Source organism: Athene cunicularia, assembly GCF_003259725.1.
Source record: "Athene cunicularia isolate RWA chromosome 5 unlocalized genomic scaffold, athCun1 chr5_part2, whole genome shotgun sequence".
Classification (NCBI taxonomy): domain Eukaryota; kingdom Metazoa; phylum Chordata; class Aves; order Strigiformes; family Strigidae; genus Athene; species Athene cunicularia.
Genome location: NW_020799102.1, coordinates 819,273 through 839,308, shown reverse-complemented (window position 1 = coordinate 839,308; position 20,036 = coordinate 819,273). Strand labels below are relative to the sequence as shown.

The 20,036-nt window shown below is 38.2% G+C and overlaps 1 protein-coding gene across 1 annotated transcript in view; it reads right to left on the bottom strand.

Moving 5' to 3' along the window:
* Positions 1 to 185: 185 nt before the first annotated feature.
* BUB1B (BUB1 mitotic checkpoint serine/threonine kinase B) overlaps positions 186 to 20,036 on the bottom strand; it is a 24,377-nt gene continuing 4,526 nt past the window's right edge. The window contains exons 8-24 of the mRNA XM_026850236.1: positions 19,146 to 19,240; positions 16,724 to 16,950; positions 16,321 to 16,433; positions 14,591 to 14,688; positions 14,245 to 14,297; positions 13,693 to 13,803; positions 13,358 to 13,436; positions 12,875 to 12,977; positions 11,700 to 11,986; positions 10,594 to 10,781; positions 8,411 to 8,554; positions 8,126 to 8,238; positions 7,715 to 7,876; positions 6,849 to 6,991; positions 5,193 to 5,364; positions 4,704 to 4,810; positions 186 to 717 (exon numbers count right to left, since the gene is read on the bottom strand). Of these exons, the coding sequence (XP_026706037.1) occupies positions 528 to 717; positions 4,704 to 4,810; positions 5,193 to 5,364; positions 6,849 to 6,991; positions 7,715 to 7,876; positions 8,126 to 8,238; positions 8,411 to 8,554; positions 10,594 to 10,781; positions 11,700 to 11,986; positions 12,875 to 12,977; positions 13,358 to 13,436; positions 13,693 to 13,803; positions 14,245 to 14,297; positions 14,591 to 14,688; positions 16,321 to 16,433; positions 16,724 to 16,950; positions 19,146 to 19,240 (2,385 nt within the window). The 3' untranslated portion in view covers positions 186 to 527. The remainder of the gene's footprint in view (positions 718 to 4,703; positions 4,811 to 5,192; positions 5,365 to 6,848; positions 6,992 to 7,714; positions 7,877 to 8,125; positions 8,239 to 8,410; positions 8,555 to 10,593; positions 10,782 to 11,699; positions 11,987 to 12,874; positions 12,978 to 13,357; positions 13,437 to 13,692; positions 13,804 to 14,244; positions 14,298 to 14,590; positions 14,689 to 16,320; positions 16,434 to 16,723; positions 16,951 to 19,145; positions 19,241 to 20,036) is intronic.

Here is a 20,036-nt window from a genome sequence, read left to right as displayed (position 1 = left end):
CAAGTGTCCAGGAAGTCCTGTGTGGTTATGAAAGCTGCCACCAAATGAGAGGCTTTTGTATCCAGCAGTCACAAACAATTCCTAGTCAGGCAGAGGCACTCCAGCACAGATAATAAATCAAGTGTTTCGAAACCATCTGACAATAGTGTTTAATATGACAGAATTGCTATCAAAATTCAACTTTATTGATGAAACACCAATTAAAAGACCAACTAAACATAGGACAAAGACATTTCAGAAACTGCAGTGTGAACTGGGTATTAAACACATTTTTAAGGAGCTACACAAGGGGAGGGGGCAGTTATGACAACCAATTTTCTCTGGCAAACTACTCAGACTAGTTCATCCAGCAGGTTTAGGAGGTTATCTATGTACTGATGCCATATCAACATTCTTTAGTGAATCCCACGTGAAGTATTGCAGAAACGGCTACAATCACTGTTCATGCTTACATTTAAAAAAAAATAAATAAAAAGTTAACAACAAATTCCACTCTATAATACAAAATACATTTGTCCTCTATGAAATCACAGGAAGTTCTCCAAGAGGAAAGATTCTCCCAGCGCAGCTAAGGATTCACAAAGACGTTCTTGGAAACGGCTGTCAAACATGTCACTTATTTCCTCTCTTAACTCCCTCAGCAGAGACACTGTGGACTTACCATCTGCATTCAGAATTCTCCCAAAAAGTTTACCCCAGAAATCACTGTCAACGATCCTAAAAGAAATAGAGCAGTTTCAGTGAAACAGCAGGCATACACGACAAATTCCACTTACATTCAGCACTAAATGTCCTGAGAAAACCAAGTCGGAAATAATAATTTCTGTCACATGAGTAAAGGTAAAGGAAATCTAGGAATATATTGTTGAGTTCATACACATGGGTCCCTTCTCCAGTAGGCTTCTGGATAGTAACCAGACAGGCTGTTTCACAGGCCTATCAAAACCACTATTTTTACAGTTACCTCTTCCAGGGTACTTGACCACTATCACCATTCACATTGAGCCATGGCACTTCTAAACTAAAGGAGTTATCAAAAGCATTATTTGAACCAACAAAGTTGGCAGACTCCTTTCATGAATAAGGGGTAGAGGTAAATCTTATCCCTCACAGGTCAATATTAAAGGAAAGCTGCCAGAGAAATAAAGAATTTTTTTTAAAGAATTAAGGAAAAAGATAGAGTGGTTTACAGCTAGTTTTACTTTTTTCCCCTGCCTTCTATCTGCCAGAGTTCTCATATAGGTAACATTTCAAAGACAATTAGTAGTAATAAATCCCTCTCTCCCAGATATACCCACACAACATGAATAAAAAGGTTAAGTGACTCATTAAAATCTCAGAAAACTGCTATCAGAGCTAACCCTTTGTTCTTCAGTCTCACACTGAAGTCCACAGACCGCACTGCTGCTGACTACTGAAGCACTTTTCTCCCTCCAGCCAGGAGTTACATTGGCTTTGAACAAATTATCTGCCTCTGCTTTATGTAAGTGACTCACACAACAGCAGCAGCCATAGTCTCAGAAGGAATCTGGCCTGTGCTATTACACTAGTAACTCTTACATTTTCTAAAATAATTAAGTCATACAGAACATAACCAAGAAAAAAAAAAAGTCAGTCTTGAGGCCATTTTCTTCATGGACTTCGACAAGTAAGAGGCAGAGCAGAGGAGGTTGGTAAGGATGTCTAAGGAGTTATGAGTGACAAAAATAGTCCTAAAAATTCAAATACAGCTTCTATATACTGCCTCACATAAGCCTGCAGATGAAGTTTCCTAAAATAGTACAATGAAAATAGAAAAACTAAAACCACTCCTGGAACTGAAAAATCTCCAAATTCATTCTTTAGTAATGGTAACATGCTAAAAACCCCTCCCCTGAAAAACAGGTTGTCAACCTTACAGTAGTGCTCAAAGATAAAAAAAGAAACTTGATCAGAGTTCACATTCTACCCTTCCAGAAGTTTTTCCTACAACATTTAAGTGTTTTGCACTCATTCTGTCACCTTTTAAGAGGGTTCTGCTTTAGTGAGTGCCATTGGCCTCAGAACAATTTTGTGCTTTGCCTTGCAATTCGCTGCTGCTTTGGCATTTTGTTGAACTGGTAGGAAAATGAATGGCTTCACCAGTCATTCTACTATCTTTAGTTTAATACTTAAAAATAATTGTCCTTTTTTAAAAGCCTTCCTATGATAAGGGGGTCATGGTTGCATTTAACATCAGCCTGCTAGTAAGAAGCCTTCTTTCTATTTGCCACTGCCTAAATTCTCTGAACATTCTTAGAGGAAAGTTATCTTGTCAGAAAAACCCCAACAAACCCAAACCAACCCCCAGAGAAACAAAAAAACACTTTCCAAGTCACTTATAGAACTTTCAGCAGAAAGAAGTAACATGATCCTTAGAAAAGTAGAATTACTGAAAGCAACAGGAAGAAGAGTCCTGTGTCCCCACAGGTGGCTGTATACAAAGGGTAAAGCACAAGATTAATTAATACCCATCAGCCAACTCTTCTCTCAGGGAAGTGCTTAATTGTACAGCCTCTTCTGGTGGATGAAGATGCCCTGCAGCAGTAAACTTGCTTGTCAGAGTTTACTTGAGAATTTATTGAAAGCTTCAAATTGACTGGAGATTGTCAATTAATAAGAGCCTAAAAGATCTGTGTGTGAATGGAAAAAAAGATTCAGTGCAGATTCCTTATTCCCACATAATGAAAGGCCTCGTTTACACTGTTGATATACGACTTAAGTATAACATGTAACTAAAGCACCTGTACAAACATTTCTTGGAATTCTTGATATTGAAATCTAAGTATGGAAGATTAATAGTCTGTCACCCTTTCAGAAGCAAGTAGAAGAAAATGGAAATTCCTCATTTGTGCTCTCAGCTCCAAAGCAGGGTTATAAACCGAGGCACCCAGCGAGTGATGAGCCATCACAGCCTGGTTCCAGCTACACAGAACTCATCCCAGACTCTACCTTCTTTCAAGTTCTACTTTTACCCAGAATCCTATTTCTTTCAATCCAGTGATGAGAACTATGACTGAAATTCCTTTCCAACAGACCTCTCCTCTCCGGACTCCCCACAGCAGCCAGCGCTATCCTTCCAAACTCAAGACTTATACCTGTTGCTCAGCGCTCCTACTCATTATCTAGACTTATTGCCATTTTTCCCATACCCACATCCAGACTGGGTCTCCAACACACTGTTCCTACCTTCCCAACTCAGGCCTTGTGTGGCTTCATCTGTAGTAGCCCAATGTAATCTTTTGTAGAATTAAAAAAATAAATAAAGTTTAAATTAAAAAAGGAAAAGCTTGTCAGAAATCTGTCTGTCTATCCCAACAAGATATTGTTAAAAACAGATCAAGTTCTGATAGAAATTAAGGAGTCTTATTTTTCAGATAGGAAAAACAGGAGAAAAATAGGAGTCCTATTTTTCAGACCACGTCAGATTTACATAGCTCAAAGACAGGTTATGTGAGAATATCTATCAGTAGAGAGCAAATGCCAATCTCCGACAATGACTGAGTTGCCTTTTTTACAAAGGCAGTATAAGGTATGTACTGCCAACATATGCATCACTGATATTCACCTGTTCAAAGAACAATCACCCTTGGTGATTTTGTTCTTCACAGCCTAGTCCTGCATATTGATCCTCTGCAGAAAAAAACCAAACACTACAAGGTATGGTGTGGCACACATAGCCAGCACTCAGCAGAAGCAGGCTGTAGCCTTGTATGTACTGCTATCAGTAGTAGAAAACCAGATATATGCCCAGTAAAGATAAAAAAAAAGCATTTTTTCCCTGTACACAGCTTAAGATGATGAGATTTTTTCGAAGTAATGCAGGTTGCTAGGGAACTGGCCAACTCCCAGACTGGTAGCATGTTTTCTTGAAGCAGTGGTTATAGAACTATATCCACACCATGGGTGTAGCTAATATACCATGATCCTGCATGCAGCTATCTGTCAAGTAATTTCTGTCATGAGCAGAGAGTTCTGGAAAAGCCTTATGAAAAGCCAAGGCAGAAAATTCTGTAGGATGTGAATAACAAAATGAACAAGTGTTTAGTCTAAGAACAAAGGGTAGATGAAGGCAGAGTAGTCTTACAGACAAACATGTGACTAAAAGAGAGCAGTAGAAATTAATACCTGAGGACAAACAGCAGCTTCCAAAAAGAAGCTGCTTGCACATGCATCTTAAATTTTAATTTTAAATTATTTTCCTTCTCGTGCACGTATACTGTTTCTGCAACTGTTACAGACAGAAGCCTGGCATCAGTGCATTAGTAGCCCTTCAATACAGTCTAGAAGGAAAAAAGCAGAAAACCAAAATCTCCATTTCTAAAGCAACATGCCTGTGTAACTTTTTTCCCCTCACCACTTATAAACTTCTCCCAGTTTGGTCTATCAAATGAAAAGAGAGACTAAAGAGTCTGGTCTGAAAGGGGAAAAGCAAAATCATCTCAGCTGGGCTGTTAGGCTCATATTCAGCTTAAAATTGTCTCCTACACAGCACCAAGGCTACTATATAGTGAACAACTCTAGTAGCTTCAAAATTTCAAGTCCCCACAGAACTCATGCTTTTGACAACAACAGCACTAAGTTCTGTGCTCTAACCTTTGAAGATAGTACCACTGTAAAGAAAGTGAAGGAAGTTAGTTAGAAGTCTGATCTTTCCCAGCAGCCTCCTCTGCGAAAGGACTTACTTTGATAAATTTTGGCTGATTTTCCAGACGGAATTCTCTTGATGGACCTGGACATGTTCTCCAAATAGCATCAAGTGGACTATATCTGCAATGCCAACCAAGTCTACCTGCAATCACAATGAACATTGGAAAGTTCAAGTTCCATCAGTTTTTGCAATCCACTACAGATTTCTGCTGTTGGCACTTCTACACATTTAAGTTTAAACTGGCTGTTCCATCAGACTCTTCCAGAGACTTGCGAAGCAAGAAAACTTCAAAAAGCAAAATTCTGCTCTTATTGTAGATTCCTAAATAAATACAATGGTCCCAGGCACTCAACAGTGCTGCTAGTCCCTCCACTTATTGCCAAAGATTTAGTCAGATGAAAAATTCTCTTTATGCAGTATTTATTGATCCAGAGCTTCCCAGAGAATTTGTAAAATATAGTTTAAGAAAAAAAAAAATTTTGTAAAGACATAGAAACTAAAATGCCCTCCTAAATAGACTCACCTGATAAGGAAGAGAACTTTTCGTCAGAAGCTGTTGTCCATGAGGGGTCTGAGATATAGGAAAGCTGTTGGGCAAGCTTACACGAGACTGTAATCTCAAATCTAGACTGTGAGAGAAATCCACTATCTTCAGAGCTCTTGTCATCTCATCATTAGCAAATGGATCACAGATCCTGAGCAGAGAAAGCAAATGAAGCATAAAACAATCCAGCAAACTTTTTTTTTTTTAAATGAAATTTAACAACACAATGAATGTGAGTCTTAGCTGTGTCAATGCTCCCCTCTGATGGTCAGCCTAAGAACTACTACTGAAAGGACTGTCCCTGGATGGAGAACCAGCTGGTGGCCTGAAGCTTAGAAGTGAAACTGGTTATCCCCAGAGTAAGAAACAGGAGACACTACAGGGTTAACGATGAGGCTGTTTTGATATTTGTCACAGTTATCTGAAACATAGTTGGTGGAAGGGGAGAACAGCATAATGTTTAGCACTCCTCCCTCTCCTTAAAGGGTACTCTATACAAAAAGAATTAAGCTTCATAATACTTTAATAAACCCTTCCTAATCTACACACCAGGGAGGACAAACAAAGTGCTGTGAGAAGTACCTACACAGATGACAGTGTACTTGCCAAGCCAAGAGCATAAACAGATTGCACTTTTCACTACTCTTCTTACACACTTGTATGTTGTGAGCTTATTTTGTAATTTATACTATGCACTTGTCCTAGTAATAGTTTTGCTATCTAAAAAATCATTACTCTAAACTTTTTGGCAGTTTAGCTTGGTTTGTATTTGCCGCAGAGAAATCCAGCAGGAGATATCCAAGTCCAGCAACCCACTAGTTAGATCAGTGGCTTCCAAAATAGGAGGCATGCACCTTAAGTGATGTGCAAGACAATCCATTGTGAAAAAACATTAGAACTTCAGTAGTACAGGGATGCAGTTTATAAATAAATAAATAAGTTAAAGAAATTATAAATAAAATATATTGGGGGTGTGCATGTTAGACAACTAAGTTCAAAATTAATGTAAAGTTAATAGCTATTTTTAACGTATCAGTGAAGACTAAGAACAGCCTCAGTGAATTTCTTCTAAAGGAATTATATCTGAATCATCAGACATGCCAAAGTTACCATCTTCCCACACTTAGTTCACAGATCACATTCCAAGGAATATGTGACTTTGTTAACATAATATGGGAAAGAGCTTAAAGAAAACTAAATCTGCACATCAGGTTACAAGCTGGACTGTAGTGGAGGGTAAGTAATCTGTTTAAGACTGTCTGGATATTCCAGCCCCACCTGCCCTTTGTCTTCCAATTTCCTGTTTTTCAGATAAGTAAAACCAGAAGGCAAGTTATTTACCAATATCCAGTTAGCTGTCTAGTACACCAGTAAAGTAGAAACTTGAGAACACAGGTAATATACTAAACAAAGTGGTTTTGTGAAGTTTTACATAATTGTCTAAATTATTCTATAGAAATAGATAGCTTTATTCCTAAACAAAGTGTTTTCCCTATTTCCAGAATACACTGTAGCATACACAAACAGGACCGCAGTATCAGTACTCCAACTAAAGAGAAGAGATTACAAAAGTATAAGAGCTGCAGCTGAAACTGAGCATTACAGATCCTCCCGTATTCATATAAAGAGACGAACCTGTTTCCCAGAAAGAACACCTCTGGACTCAGATCTCCATGGACAATCTCTGCTTTGTGCAGCTTCTCAACCACACCCAGAAGATTATAAACAACCAGCAGGATAACCTCCTCTGTGATAGATTTACAGCCACGAATAACATCCTGAAAACAGGGAATAAATGTGTATCTACATGCCATTCTACATTAGATTAATATTTATAGCTCACCTTGTTTTCCCTACTCATCTGTACAGAGATAACAGTCCTACCCCAAATTCAGTACAATCAGATTTTGCCCATTATCAGCCCAGTCAGAATTAAATTCATAAGCTCATAGGAGACACTATTATTTAGAATTGGACAAAAGATCAGGAGGAGGAAATTGAACTGAAGACCAAAATCACTATTTAATTTGTATCCTATTTATATGCAACAATTCAAAAGTCACTTACAAGACTTTATTTAAAATGTAAATCCTTCAGCAAGACACTAAATGCTATGACTTTGCTATAGCAGACTGGAAGACTAGAACTCATTGAAAGATGCCAAGTTAAACAAGAGTTTTAGATGCAAACCTCATTGTGGAATAACATGTGGTTCTTGGCTCAGGTTATCACTCATGAATAAAGAAAAAGTGAAAAATCGGTTCAGGTTTGTCTCCGAGAAGCAAATTATCTCCAAATGAGAAACCAGCTCTAAGGCTAGAATAGACAGTCCCAATTTGTGCATAGATAAAACAAAAAATCAGAGGATCTACACTGCAGGATTAAACACACGAAGCCATCTTCGGCAACGAGCATAATGACAAACAAAACTCGCTAACAGTTCATGTTACTACGCAAGAGTTCATGTCTTCTACAATTGTACTTTGCTGGTCTGTACTGACCCCAAGTGTGAAGCGATTTATATCCCTGTGCAAAATAGCACAGCCATCTTGGTACAAGTAACAGCTGCAATTCTCACTGAAGCTTTGGTCAAAATCAGTATTCAGACGCTCCTGTAACTGAAGTGTGATATAAAAATCCCAAGGCACAGGCTGAGAATACACCTACAAGAAGGTACATAAGAACATTTATTTTTGGAATATAGCAAAAATTGCTGATGATCTTATTCTTCTCATACTTTTTTTTTTTCCCCTCCCCGCTTTACCAAGGATATCAATAATTAGAAAGAGAACTTGAAGTAGCAAGCTTCATGCACAGAGTTCAGAAACTAAGACCAAACTTACATTTCAATTTATATTAGCTGAGGAGATTTTAATATTACCCACTTGTATAATAATCATCATATGTGTTACCTTTATTGCAAATCCCTTTGCATCCAACTGGGGGAAGTGGGCTGGAATGGCAAAACACATCTGGTATTCTTCATTGGCCCAATATTCCCATTTGATACAGTAAGTTTCATTTCCTGTTATGAAAGTTTACATTTATGAGCTGTCACAGTACATATATGTACCCAGGCTGTTCAAGTTATTCCCTATCTACACCACATAAAACTAGTGAGGGTGAATATAAAGTATATTTCAAACCAATTAGAACACAAATAGATCCCTTGCACTGTAGTGTCTGGCATAACCTACCTAGCTCAACGTCTTTCTCAAGCTCCATGACAGGCAGAGCGCCAGTCTCCAAATGAAAGTCTGGAGCAGCAGTCAACCATTCTGGCATAGGATCTAGAAGCTTTTTACGCTGTTCAGCACTCCACAAGAACCGAGTTACATCACCTAGGAAGAGAAGTAATAGAAACAGATGAGCTGAAACTAGGTGTTGAATCTCTGTGACTTGACTGTATCTGTCAAGAAAAAGTAACCTGGATATTGGAAGCTCTCTATCTGCAATCTGATTTACAGCATCACCTCTCAGCAAGTCAGTTAATCTCTTTCCAACAGTTTCTTGTTCTGCAAAGTGAACATAACACTCACCTTTGAAGCTACCTTACTGACATCCTGAGGTCTTAGTGATTCTACTGTATTCTCTTTCACGAGACACACAGCTCTAAATTAGATTAGGTACGCCTGCTCAGCCACAGAAGAATTGACACTCATTTTGTAAATTTAAAAAAGGAGTGTTAATTTATGTCCAGAGTGAGCAATCAGTTTGTGATTATTAAATGAAGGGTTTTATTCAAATTTACTTCTTTGAATATAGCAGGGGTTTTATATAAGAAAGGGAAAACAAAGTTGGACTCCAACTCTGCTGCTCACTGCAACATTAACAATTTAATAGCTTTTACCTCCTGGAAGTTTATTTTCCTTCATCACAGGACAGAGAGAAAAATCATTCAATAGGTGAGTTCATCTGTAGAAAACCAAGGTAGCCTGAGAAATGTTGCACTCAAATGATGAGGCAAACAGCAGAAACTAGACAGCTTCTACCAACTTCCTCTCCCAAAGACTATGACTAGTCACGGGTGATAACATTTCAAGCTTTCACAGTACAAAGGTAAGAATCAGAGTATCATCACCTACTGTTGTATTTATTTGAAAAGCATTGCAGTAAGACAATGCTCAGGAAATAATTCCTGGAAAGTAAATCCAGGAAACATGATAGGAAGAAGGCTAAATAGGCGTTTTACTATTTAATCATCACAGACCTATGAAATTTCCTGGCATATTTTACAGGAATAAAACTGACAGACATCTGAAGTAATTTTTCTGCTCTATGCAGCATTAAGGAGTCCTCAGAATTACTACACCCAGGTTGAGAACGGCAGTTCAAGGGAGATGTGCAAAGCAAGGAAAAAGTAACAGGAATCAAAAGTTTAAGAAAGGACCATTAAAGCCTCTGAACAAATGCCTTCTTTTTCTTGCTTTAAAGATTAGTGCATATGAAAAAAAAAAAGAGTGTAAGATCAGATCTATCCAAAACATTTCAGTTATTTCTGTGACAATACTCTTCTCCTAATTGTACTGTCATTCCAGGTCCCAAGCATGCTTCATCATAAAATAGTCTGCAGACACACAATAACATATACATCTCTACAGTAAGGCAGATTGAGAATTTTCAGATACACAATTGTAATTAAAATATCATAAACTGAAATAAAGGAGCTAAAGCAGGTTGAACACCTTGAAAACTGTCATTCGACACAAACCTAATTTAACAGGCCAGATTTTGAAGGTTTTTTATGACCATGACCATTCCTGTTCTAACTGTAATATAAAGACTTACTACAGAGAGAAACAAAGGCCTTTGGCTCGAAGAAAAAAAAATAACAATTTAAGTACCAGTATTGTTTCCATTCAATAGGAAAAAAAATCATATTGAGAAGCAGCACAGTAGTTTACAGCGAAATTGAGTGCAAATTTAAAACCAAAATTATGCAACTTCCACTAGATTTCAAATTCAAATTCACCTTTTCCAATGTGGCACTTATCAGAACATCAGAACACCACGTGGTATGATTACAGATGGGAAAAAAAAAATCAAGACAAAACAAAGCAGTCTTAAGAGTTCTCACTACTATCCAGCGCAAATCTTTCATTTCAGAATTTGACTTTACTACTCCTACACAAAAAAAATCCCGGCTTTAATACCTTAAATAACTTGTCCATCACCTTAAAATTTACATCTTTGGATGCTGACAAGCATGCTACACTGCATACCTCACTACTACTTCTGACAAAGGAAACACAAGTTTAGTGACAAGTTAAAGTAACAGAAAATACACAGAAAGCAGAGTAAAATATAGAAAGTACAGAAAGAGCACCATAGTTTAGCTGCAAGTTATTTGTTGTGAGTGAAACTCACGTTTAGTACTAACCAGTAATGTTTTCACTGACACCTCCAGAATCAGGAACCATTTCAGCAGGCAAGCTCTGGGCAAGTTCCAGTTTCTCAGGGATATGCAGGTATTTAACAGTAGATATTTGTGTAACAGAGGAAAGAGAAGATCCTGAGACAGAAGAACCTGACGAACGAGTATCTTCCAGGCTTGCTTCCATGATGGGGCTGTAAATATAAAGTCATCAGCTACTCAGACTTTCAGAAGATAGAATGTGTAGATAATGCCACCTTAGTGACTATGAAAGGATTCTGTGCACTCCCATCCTTAGTGGAAAACCAAGAGTCATGTCAGAGCTTCATTTTAGCTTCAATGATTGTTATACTCAGAATCTTAAGTCTACAGATGAATTTTATCTTCTCTCCCATTAAATATGACTACTACAACAGAAGACATACTGAATGTTTATTGCTCCCTTCACTACCAAAATCCAGTCCTACATTGATTTTAAAGCAGTGGAGGGCTGGGTGGGAAATAACTTTTGCTCTTCCTTTCCAATTATAATCAGCATAGTTTCCCAGGGAACTTGCCAAGTACACAAACACCTTCAGCACGGTATACATGTTTACATGCTAACAGCTAGCAAATCAAACATTTCTAAATTAGGAAAAGCCCATACAACAGATGCTTTTTTCTTCACAATGGTAAGAAACAGGAGGTGGTTTGCCAGTTTTTTTTCTTCTCTCCAGCTTTTCTCCTCTGTAGAAGAAATCTAAGCCATATTCACGAGATGCATTTTATAAACTAAAATAACTACAGAAGCATATGAGTATAAAAGGAACTGATGATTCTACTTTTAATCTCTGGTTACAACGACAGAATGCATTTATTAATTTCTTTGCAAGTTATTTGGTAGAAAAAGCAGGGAGTTAAGTCTCACAGCAGTAATGCTGAAAAGCCAAGTGGGTATTATTATCACCTCTTAAATCTGCTCAAGGCAAAACAGATCCTGAGCTAGAGAAATGGCTGTCTTCAGGATACTCTGATCTCTTCAGAAAATTATTTCTTCAGCAACAGAATAGTAAATCCACAACCAATGAAAGACACACAGGAAAAGGGGCTTAAGATGCTTTGCTGCTAATTACCTCAGTTTGTTTACACAAAGAGCTTCACTGTATGCTCCCTCAGAAACGGGTATTTCCTCATTCAGAGGTGCACTCTTAGGTTCTGAGCAGTCTTCCTTCAGGTCACACTGTGAAAGAGCAGGAGCTGGGACTCTCTGAGCTACCACCCCATGAAAGGGTGTCGATGCCAGATGGGCAGCTCTGACAAAGTCACATGTGTCTTCTGGGTTGGCACAAAGGGTTTTGTTCTTGTAGGAGCCCGTCACAATTGCATCTTCAGTCAAAGGCTCAATTCCATTCAGCTCAACCTGAAAAAAAGTAGGAAGAGCCAGTGAAAAGCCTGTAGATGATAAATTTTAATTTATTTAAAAGCTGAACATTTCTGTCTCCCCTTCTTCCACCCTACCACCTTCCAAAAGGAATCTGACCCTCAGTCTTCATGTACTCTACTTAGATTGTTTATTCAATCTGAGTAACTGAACCTTAACTGTAATATAGTTGCATAGTTTTTCTCCAAGTAGAAAGGGTAGCTTTGTTACTCACTGCAGAGCTGCCATGAAATGTTAAAGGATACTTAGTATCTACCACCCTAAAAGTACATTTCTGTACAGTTATAAATAAGCACATTATTAAAGCATTTATTAAAATCTTGGGCACTGAAGACACATAGAACTTGTAAAGCAGAAAACAGGCAGTTATCCAGACTGACTGGATAGAACCCAAATCAGCACGATGCCTACCATGCTTAAGTCCGCTAAGTATTTCATATTGTAGCTTAGGAAACAAGATACAAAGGTCTAAGCGAGTCAAGCATATGGTACTTTGGGTGAGGAACACAGGAGCTGAGATGCTTGTTTGGAAGCATTGGCGAGAAAGTGGATGGAACAGGAGGTAGTGTTTGAAGATGCAGCCATTCATCACACAAACTTTTTATAAAGTTTCAGTGTGAGTAATCTAGGCCACTAATCAGTTGCATATCTCTGCATTAGCCACCTTAAAGCCTAATAGAAACCTGAAATTTCCAGTGTAATCTTAACATCACCCAATTCACTATTGCCAGGACAGAGAGAAGTTTAGAATCCTTGCTTATCGCACAGCATGTCAGTCCAGCCAGTCTCACTCAGTTCAACAGTAGGACATTCTATGGTGGTTTCTCCTGGACAGGAAATCTGCTGTGAGGTAAACTGTGTCCTTACACAGGCTTCTGGCAGCACGTTTTCCTTTGCAGTTACAGAATCTGAAGGTTTACGAACAGCAAGAGGGCGCCGAGAACTTTTCTGTGTATGATCTGTAGAGCAACTAAGATAAAGTTACATTCCATTAAATATTTATTAGAGTAGCTTCCAATCTGCAACAGATTCTTCTCAAGAATTTATGTCTATGACAATTTCAATCTACCACTTTCTACTACAGAACTACCAGTAAATTGCAATACATATAGCTCTCCAGGATGAAGTTTATATAGCAGCTTAAATAGTTCTAGACTGAGGAGGAACAACAGGAGAGTATTTGCTTGTCATGGACTTCCCAAATAAGAGTAATAAAACAAAAAATACAAACAAAATTAAAACCCACCCCAGATCCATACAAGGAACAGTACTGTATTTTAGCTGCTACTGAAAGTGGGCCGATACTGGAGTTTTCCCTCCCTCTGAAATCTAGGCCTTGATTAATTCTACCTTGTATTCTGATTTTTCAAAGTAGAGGATTCATCAAATATGGAGAAAAGCACACCAGGATCCGGTGGGGGAAGGAGACCTACATCGGTAAAGAAAAGCCAAGAGGCTCTATTGTATTAACAGTTTTTCCACAATAGCGTATCCAGTGCTACTCAAAACATTTCACACAGTCTTAAAAATACCAGTCCTAGTAGGGAGTTACAGAACTGACATTTAAAGAAACCTATTAAAAAAAAAAAAAAAGACTTGCTTTTGTCACATTAATGAACCACACTTTTGCCACCATATCATGTTAGCTAGCTTGCTCTTTTTAGAATTTGCTTCAGAATTTGTACCTTTTTTCCCAAGGCTGGCCTCATTTCTCTGTTCCTTCTGCTCTTCCTCAGAGTCTAAAAACACGTTTCCGCTTTGCATATCTGGGCATACATCAGGAGACTGGATAACCTCTGTCAACAACAACAGCAGCAGTAAATTCAGGTCAAAAATAAACTTCTTCGGCATGCACCCTTCCCAACAACAAAAATAATTTTTGATTGTATTCCTCTACCAAATCCTCTGAAGAAAAAAAAAGAACTTAAGATAGTATCATTCTTCATGTTAAACTCTTAGATTTTAGTAAAACTGCATATACGAAAGTGTGAAGAAAGGTCTTCAGCTATTAAAAGAAAAAAGCTCTTCTGTTTCAAAGTCCGTTCAAATAGTGACAATTCTCAGACTTCAGATGCTCGGTCTTCTGCTGAATATGATCAAAAAGCTACTAACATGTTCTAATTTTCATTCTTCTAATCCACCTAGACTTTTGGTTTTAGTTTGTTGCAGTCCTGCTATTCATATAAAAGAACACCCCTTTAACCAACCTTCTCAATAAAAAAAATTTAAATACTTACCCTCGGAACAAGATGATTTACGTAGCTGAGTATCTTCAGAGACCTCGAATTCACTGTGAAAACGACACAAGCTTGTTTCATGTTTTGTGAAGGTGTGTAAAATATAAGTAAAAGTAAACTTTGTAAAAAAGGCAATCCAAGCTGACATATGCTACCTGTAGGAAGTTAAGATCCCTCAGACTAATCAAAAGTATATAAAGACACATTACAGATCCTGGTTACAGTCTGATGTCCAGGGTTATATTCCATTCTGCCTGTGGAAACAGGCTGTTAGTGATCTATATTACTCTTAACTAAGTTATTCCCACAAATTTTCTCATTGCTGGCACAGAAAGTCTTGTACTACCTTTGCAACTGAAGTGGTTTCTCCCCAACTTCTGTTGCACTGGAAAAAGTAAATCCTTGCAGTCCCAAAGATGGCGAAGCTTTGGTTATCTCTATTGGCTGTAGAAACAAAAGCGTATTTTTGGTTAGAATCCCAAGCCATGCAACAAGGTTCCAAGAACATTATGACAATCCTGCATAGGTCATTAAAACCCTGACAGATTAATAGTTGTCTTTAGCCATTTGTATCTAATTTACTTGCACAAAAAAAAGTACATTCTTATTGCTTAGTGTAGTTAAAATGTGCAATTTTACTCTTTGCAACAATATATAAATTTCATAGATTTTAGCTATACTGCAGCTATTAAAGACACATGTAAGCAGTTACATAGCTTACATCAAATTCACAACACTTCGTATTTCATTCTCTAAAATATTTACTACTGTGCTTTGAGAGAGAACACAAAAGCAAGAACACACTTTATTAGCCCAGCTGACAAAGTTGGGAAAAGGAGACACTTTAAAATAATTAACTTTTACTTGTTATATGCAACTTGCAGGAAAACTGCAGTTTAAACACTACCAAACAATGACAGACTGAAGTATACTTGTTTGACAGATACTCTGCTCATGACTGGTCTGCATTAAAAAAAAAAATCTCATACATAATGGAGCATACTACTGTCTATAAGACTTGGGGACAAATCAGATACAGCTTTGTTTACTGTCTTGGCTGGGATAGAGCTAATTTTCTTCATAGTAGCTGGTATGTTTTAGTCACAAACCCAAAACAGCACCAATGTTGGTAACACGCTGGTGAGCTATTGCTGAAAGTGCTTACACAGCACCAAGGTCTTCTGCTCTTCACGCTGCCAGGCTAGCAAGCGGGCTGGGGGCTCACAACGCTGGGAGGGGACACGGCTCAGCCAGCTGACCCAAAAGGATATTCTGTACTATATTACATCATGCTCAGCAGCAAAATCTGGAGGAAGGGTGGACGTTCAGAATTACGGCATGTATCTTCCCAGTAACCATCATGCATGATGAAAGCCTGCTTTCCTGAAAATGGCTAAGCATCTGGCTGCCAAGGGGAAGCAGCAAATTAATTTCTTATTTTGCTCTGCTTGTGTGCAGAGCTTTTGGTTTACCTATTGAACTGTCCTTAGCTCAACCAGGAGTTCTCACTTTTACCCTTCCAATTCTCTCCCCCATCCCACTGAGGGGGAGTGAGCAAGCAGGTGTGTGGTGCTTAGTTGCCTACCCGGGTTAGCCCACACCACTTTGCAACCTTTCACTTCTTTCCCTAGTTCCAGCTGCTTCTGTCTTCTTTTGCTCTACAAATTCTCTATATAAAAGGAAACTGCATACAAATAGAGCCTAAGAATGAGCAATTCATCCCTGAGCATTTGGCGTATATTTACTTTAAAAAATTTTTAACTTTATACCTTAGCATAAGATGTCTTGTCCAATTGTTAAATAACAATACTTGTAACACTACAAAATCTGAAGTCCTTGATTTACATTCCTATAGTGAAAAGATATGGCTTGGGAACAAGTCAGGGAGAATAAAAGAAGTATTTCTCTGAGCATTCATTTACTGGGTAATGTGTGCATACAATAGTCTGAAGCATCCTTTCAAAAAAAAGTTTTAAAAGTGTTAGTCAAAGAAGTATACTAGATATTGTTCCTCCTTTGGTACTTTTACTTCAAAGAGTAGCTATTCGTAAAAGAACAGTTAAATGAGGACAACACCTGTTCACATGATTGTTGCTGCTTGTCATCTTTTTTCTTCTTTAATTTCATCTCCAGCTCTTCAATTTTCTTTTGTATTTCTTCCTTCTGCTGTGCTATGGCCTGCATCTCCTCTAAAGAAGAAAAGCTTATAAGGCACAAAGCATATTCCACATGCAATCTGTGGCTAAAGCCTAAATTATTTTTAAAGGGCTAAAACCTCTGGTCTTCTTTCCCCATTTCACAGCTTACACGCAAAGCTGTCAGACATTTTACTTTCTCTATACCTCAGAGCAGTTAAATAGCTATTCCAGTTGAATAAGAAAAACAGCGGCAATAACAGACAGCTGTATGCTGATAAAAAGTTAAGTATCATTTTATGATCCCATCTCAAAGTCTCACATCATCCCATATGGACGCATACCTTCTGCTTTCTTTTTTGCTTTCTTTCTGTAGATTTCAGCTCGGATTTCTTCCAAAGAGAATTCTTCAACTCCAGCATAAATTTTATCTTTACAGTACATCACCACCTCTTTCTTTTCTTGAGTATCCTGCTGATGATTTTGTACTCGTTGCAGTGGGTCCTCCTCTTTCTCAGGTTTCCGAGCACTTAAAACACAGTTTACACTAGGTTCAATTTTGCAGGGAGTCCTGAAAAAAAAAACAAACAACAAACCATGCAGTTATTACTTTAATTATATGTACTTCACTGTAACACAGAAAAGCAAGCACAGGAGAAAAAATAGCTAATTTCTGAATCTAGCTGTCGAACAGTGTAAAGACAGTCTCTTCTGCTGATAGAAAAAACAAACATGAAAAATGAAGTGATAGCACATAAAAGGCAAGCAGACTCAGAATTGTGTGATAAAAAAAAAAAAAACAAAAAAATCCCAGACAAAGTGTTAATAGGGCCCAGTCAAGAGCAAATACAATTCTTATGATACTCGGAACTGCTGCTGTGCATTCTGGATCAGGATCTATGCTCCATTGATCTGTGTGATCACACAGGTGACAAGTCCCTTATCCTACAAAACATAGTTTATCTGGGGGAGGAAAAAAAGAATCAGTGAGACTTAAAAATGAAAGATCTTGAACTAGATTAAGCCTGGCATTTTAGGTTAAGAAAAAAATATAAGATTCAAGATGCAATAAGAGGGGAATTTGCTCAAGGAAAATAATTTCTGTTACTAAGCAAAACAAGTGCCCCATTATAAAAAAAAAAAACCAACAAAAATCCACACAGAAACCCCATCACTGCACAGTGAAAGGAGTTAGCAGCAGTCAACTTAGCTCGAAAGCGCTTTCTGGAAGCGCTACACGCTAGTTTCAGGAGAAAGGAAGCAGAATTTGTACAGTTTTACAGATACAGTAATCCAGATGGCTTCAGCAATTATTTGTACCTCAAGGAAAGATGTTCTGAACAATGAACCTTGAGAAATAGGTTAACTGTGGTCTGGGTAAACAGATCAAAAGAAAACACAGCACACAGTTCCAAGACATCTGGTTTGTTATGCATGTAAATGGAGTCCACCCTACAAACATCTTGGAGATGCAGCAGCAAAGAGGTGCTCCTAATGGTGGTGTTGGGGGGGTTTTAAAACTTCTATTTGTGGGGTAGGGGCTTATTACTGGTATCACTACAGGATCCTCCTACTCAAATCTCCAGATGACAACTGATAGCATGATTTGCATCACATTTACACAGTTTCAACACAACGCTTTCAGCCTTCATTTGGTTCACAGCCATGCCACCATGAGGAAATGGACTCAAAGGCAGAAAAAAAGTATCTGCTTTTAAGCTTTCAACTACATAGCACAAAGCTCCATACAAACTCTCTGCTCAAGCTGCTTACAGCTAATTTCATGTGATGTTCAGTTCCCACCCACCCCTTCCTTTTCCCTGGCAGAAAAAGATGCTACCTCTGTAAACAAGTGTTCACCTAAGAGAGACCAGCACATCAAGAGATCTAATTCCATGGCATCACTGACTGCCAGGAGCAAGAAATAGTCTTATAGCTTCAACAGAAACTTATTGTTCTTACATATTCTTAAACTGAATTGTATGTCCTTGGTCAGAGCTACTCTGAAGTCAACATGCAACAAAAGCCACGTGAAAAGTCCACTGGTAGATACCTTTCAACATGCTTTGATTATACATGATCCAAAGCCAAGGAAGCTGTCTGCAATATCAAACATTCTTTTCCACTTCTCTCTCAGGAAGAGCCTATATATTCCATGGCCATCATTAGCCACAGAAAGTTCAGCAGCTTTGCAAAATAATGCTTTGTACTCTGCTCTAAGAAAACAGAGCAACCCCATCTCCTGGGATTTATCAGCATTTCAGTGAGCACTGTAAAAGCAGGGAGGTTATTTCAGGCAAAACAGCACTACTCCTCCATAACCTAAGCAACACTGTTGTCATGGAAACTTTGATAGCTTGTTTCAGAATAAAACTCCAAAGGGAATGAGCACAGAGTTCCTAAAATACTGGAAAACAACAATAAGCCATCTCAGTCCGGGGCTGCTTTCATAGCAAACAGCATCCTAAGAGAGGTAACTCTGGTTTTGTGTAAACACACTGAATTAAGACATTAAACTAATTAGCATATATAAATATGATAGAAGCTCCCACATAATGAGCAGCAGTATTCAAATACTTCCCATGTCCTTATGTATCCTCCACTGCAGCCTCTGCCATCAAACCAAAGCACTAAGAGCTTCCAGGTAGCCAGATTTTTAGATTCCTGTAGATCATGGGGCTTGGCTACTTGGCAAAACAAGTCAGAATTTTACAAAGCAGCTTTGATTATTTCAAATGCAATCCCCATTTCAAACTGAAGACTCACATGACTTGTTGCTGAGCTGACTCCTCCACATACGGGGTGAAACTGGGCAGCGGGCAGGGCACTTCTATACCAGCATTCACAGTGCTTCGAGGGCGCTGAGGAAGGGAAAGTCAATGTTAACAGCTTAAAAATTCATTTTTAGACTCTACATTCCTCTACACACTGAATCTCTTTTTCCGGGGTTTGGCTCATTTGTAGCTTTTGTTATTTAAAAAAATTAAACCTGATAAGACTTTTCCAAGATTAATTTACAAGATTAATTCTGTTCTGATACATAATCAGTTACAGACCAAGACACACTCCTCCTGCGTGTCCTCATCAATATCTAGCTTTTGTTATTCTGAAGGAATGCCAGTCAAGCTGGGTATTCCATTGCTCCTCTTGTTTGATTTCCAGAAATGCAATGGTCCTCATTTTTCAGCCAAGACTGTCCCAGTTTTATAATAGTATTCCTTCTGCTGTCCACCAAGAATCTCCAGTCTTCTCAATTTTCCTCTCAGAGGAACCAACACCACCAAAAAAAAAAAATCACTAAACTGCTTCTGAGGTTTATTATTTAAGAGAAGACAGATGGAATTTAGCCTGACAACATGCTACTCATCTGCCTACTATATTCCCTTTGACATTTAGGCAGATAAAGTTCCATGGTGGGGACATTTCCCTACCGTCTCTTCACTACCATATTTCAAACTGTTTACACTTAGCCACCTTCACACCAGCAATAAGAGAAGCCTCTTTTGTCTGTGCAGCTTTTAATATCTCAAAGCATGTACAAAAGGTTACTTTTTCAGTGTAATACAAGCCAGAATGAGCACCACACTTCAGTGAAGGGGAAATAAATATCCTTAAACTCTTCTGTTAGATTTAAAAAAAAAAAAAAAAAAAAAAAAA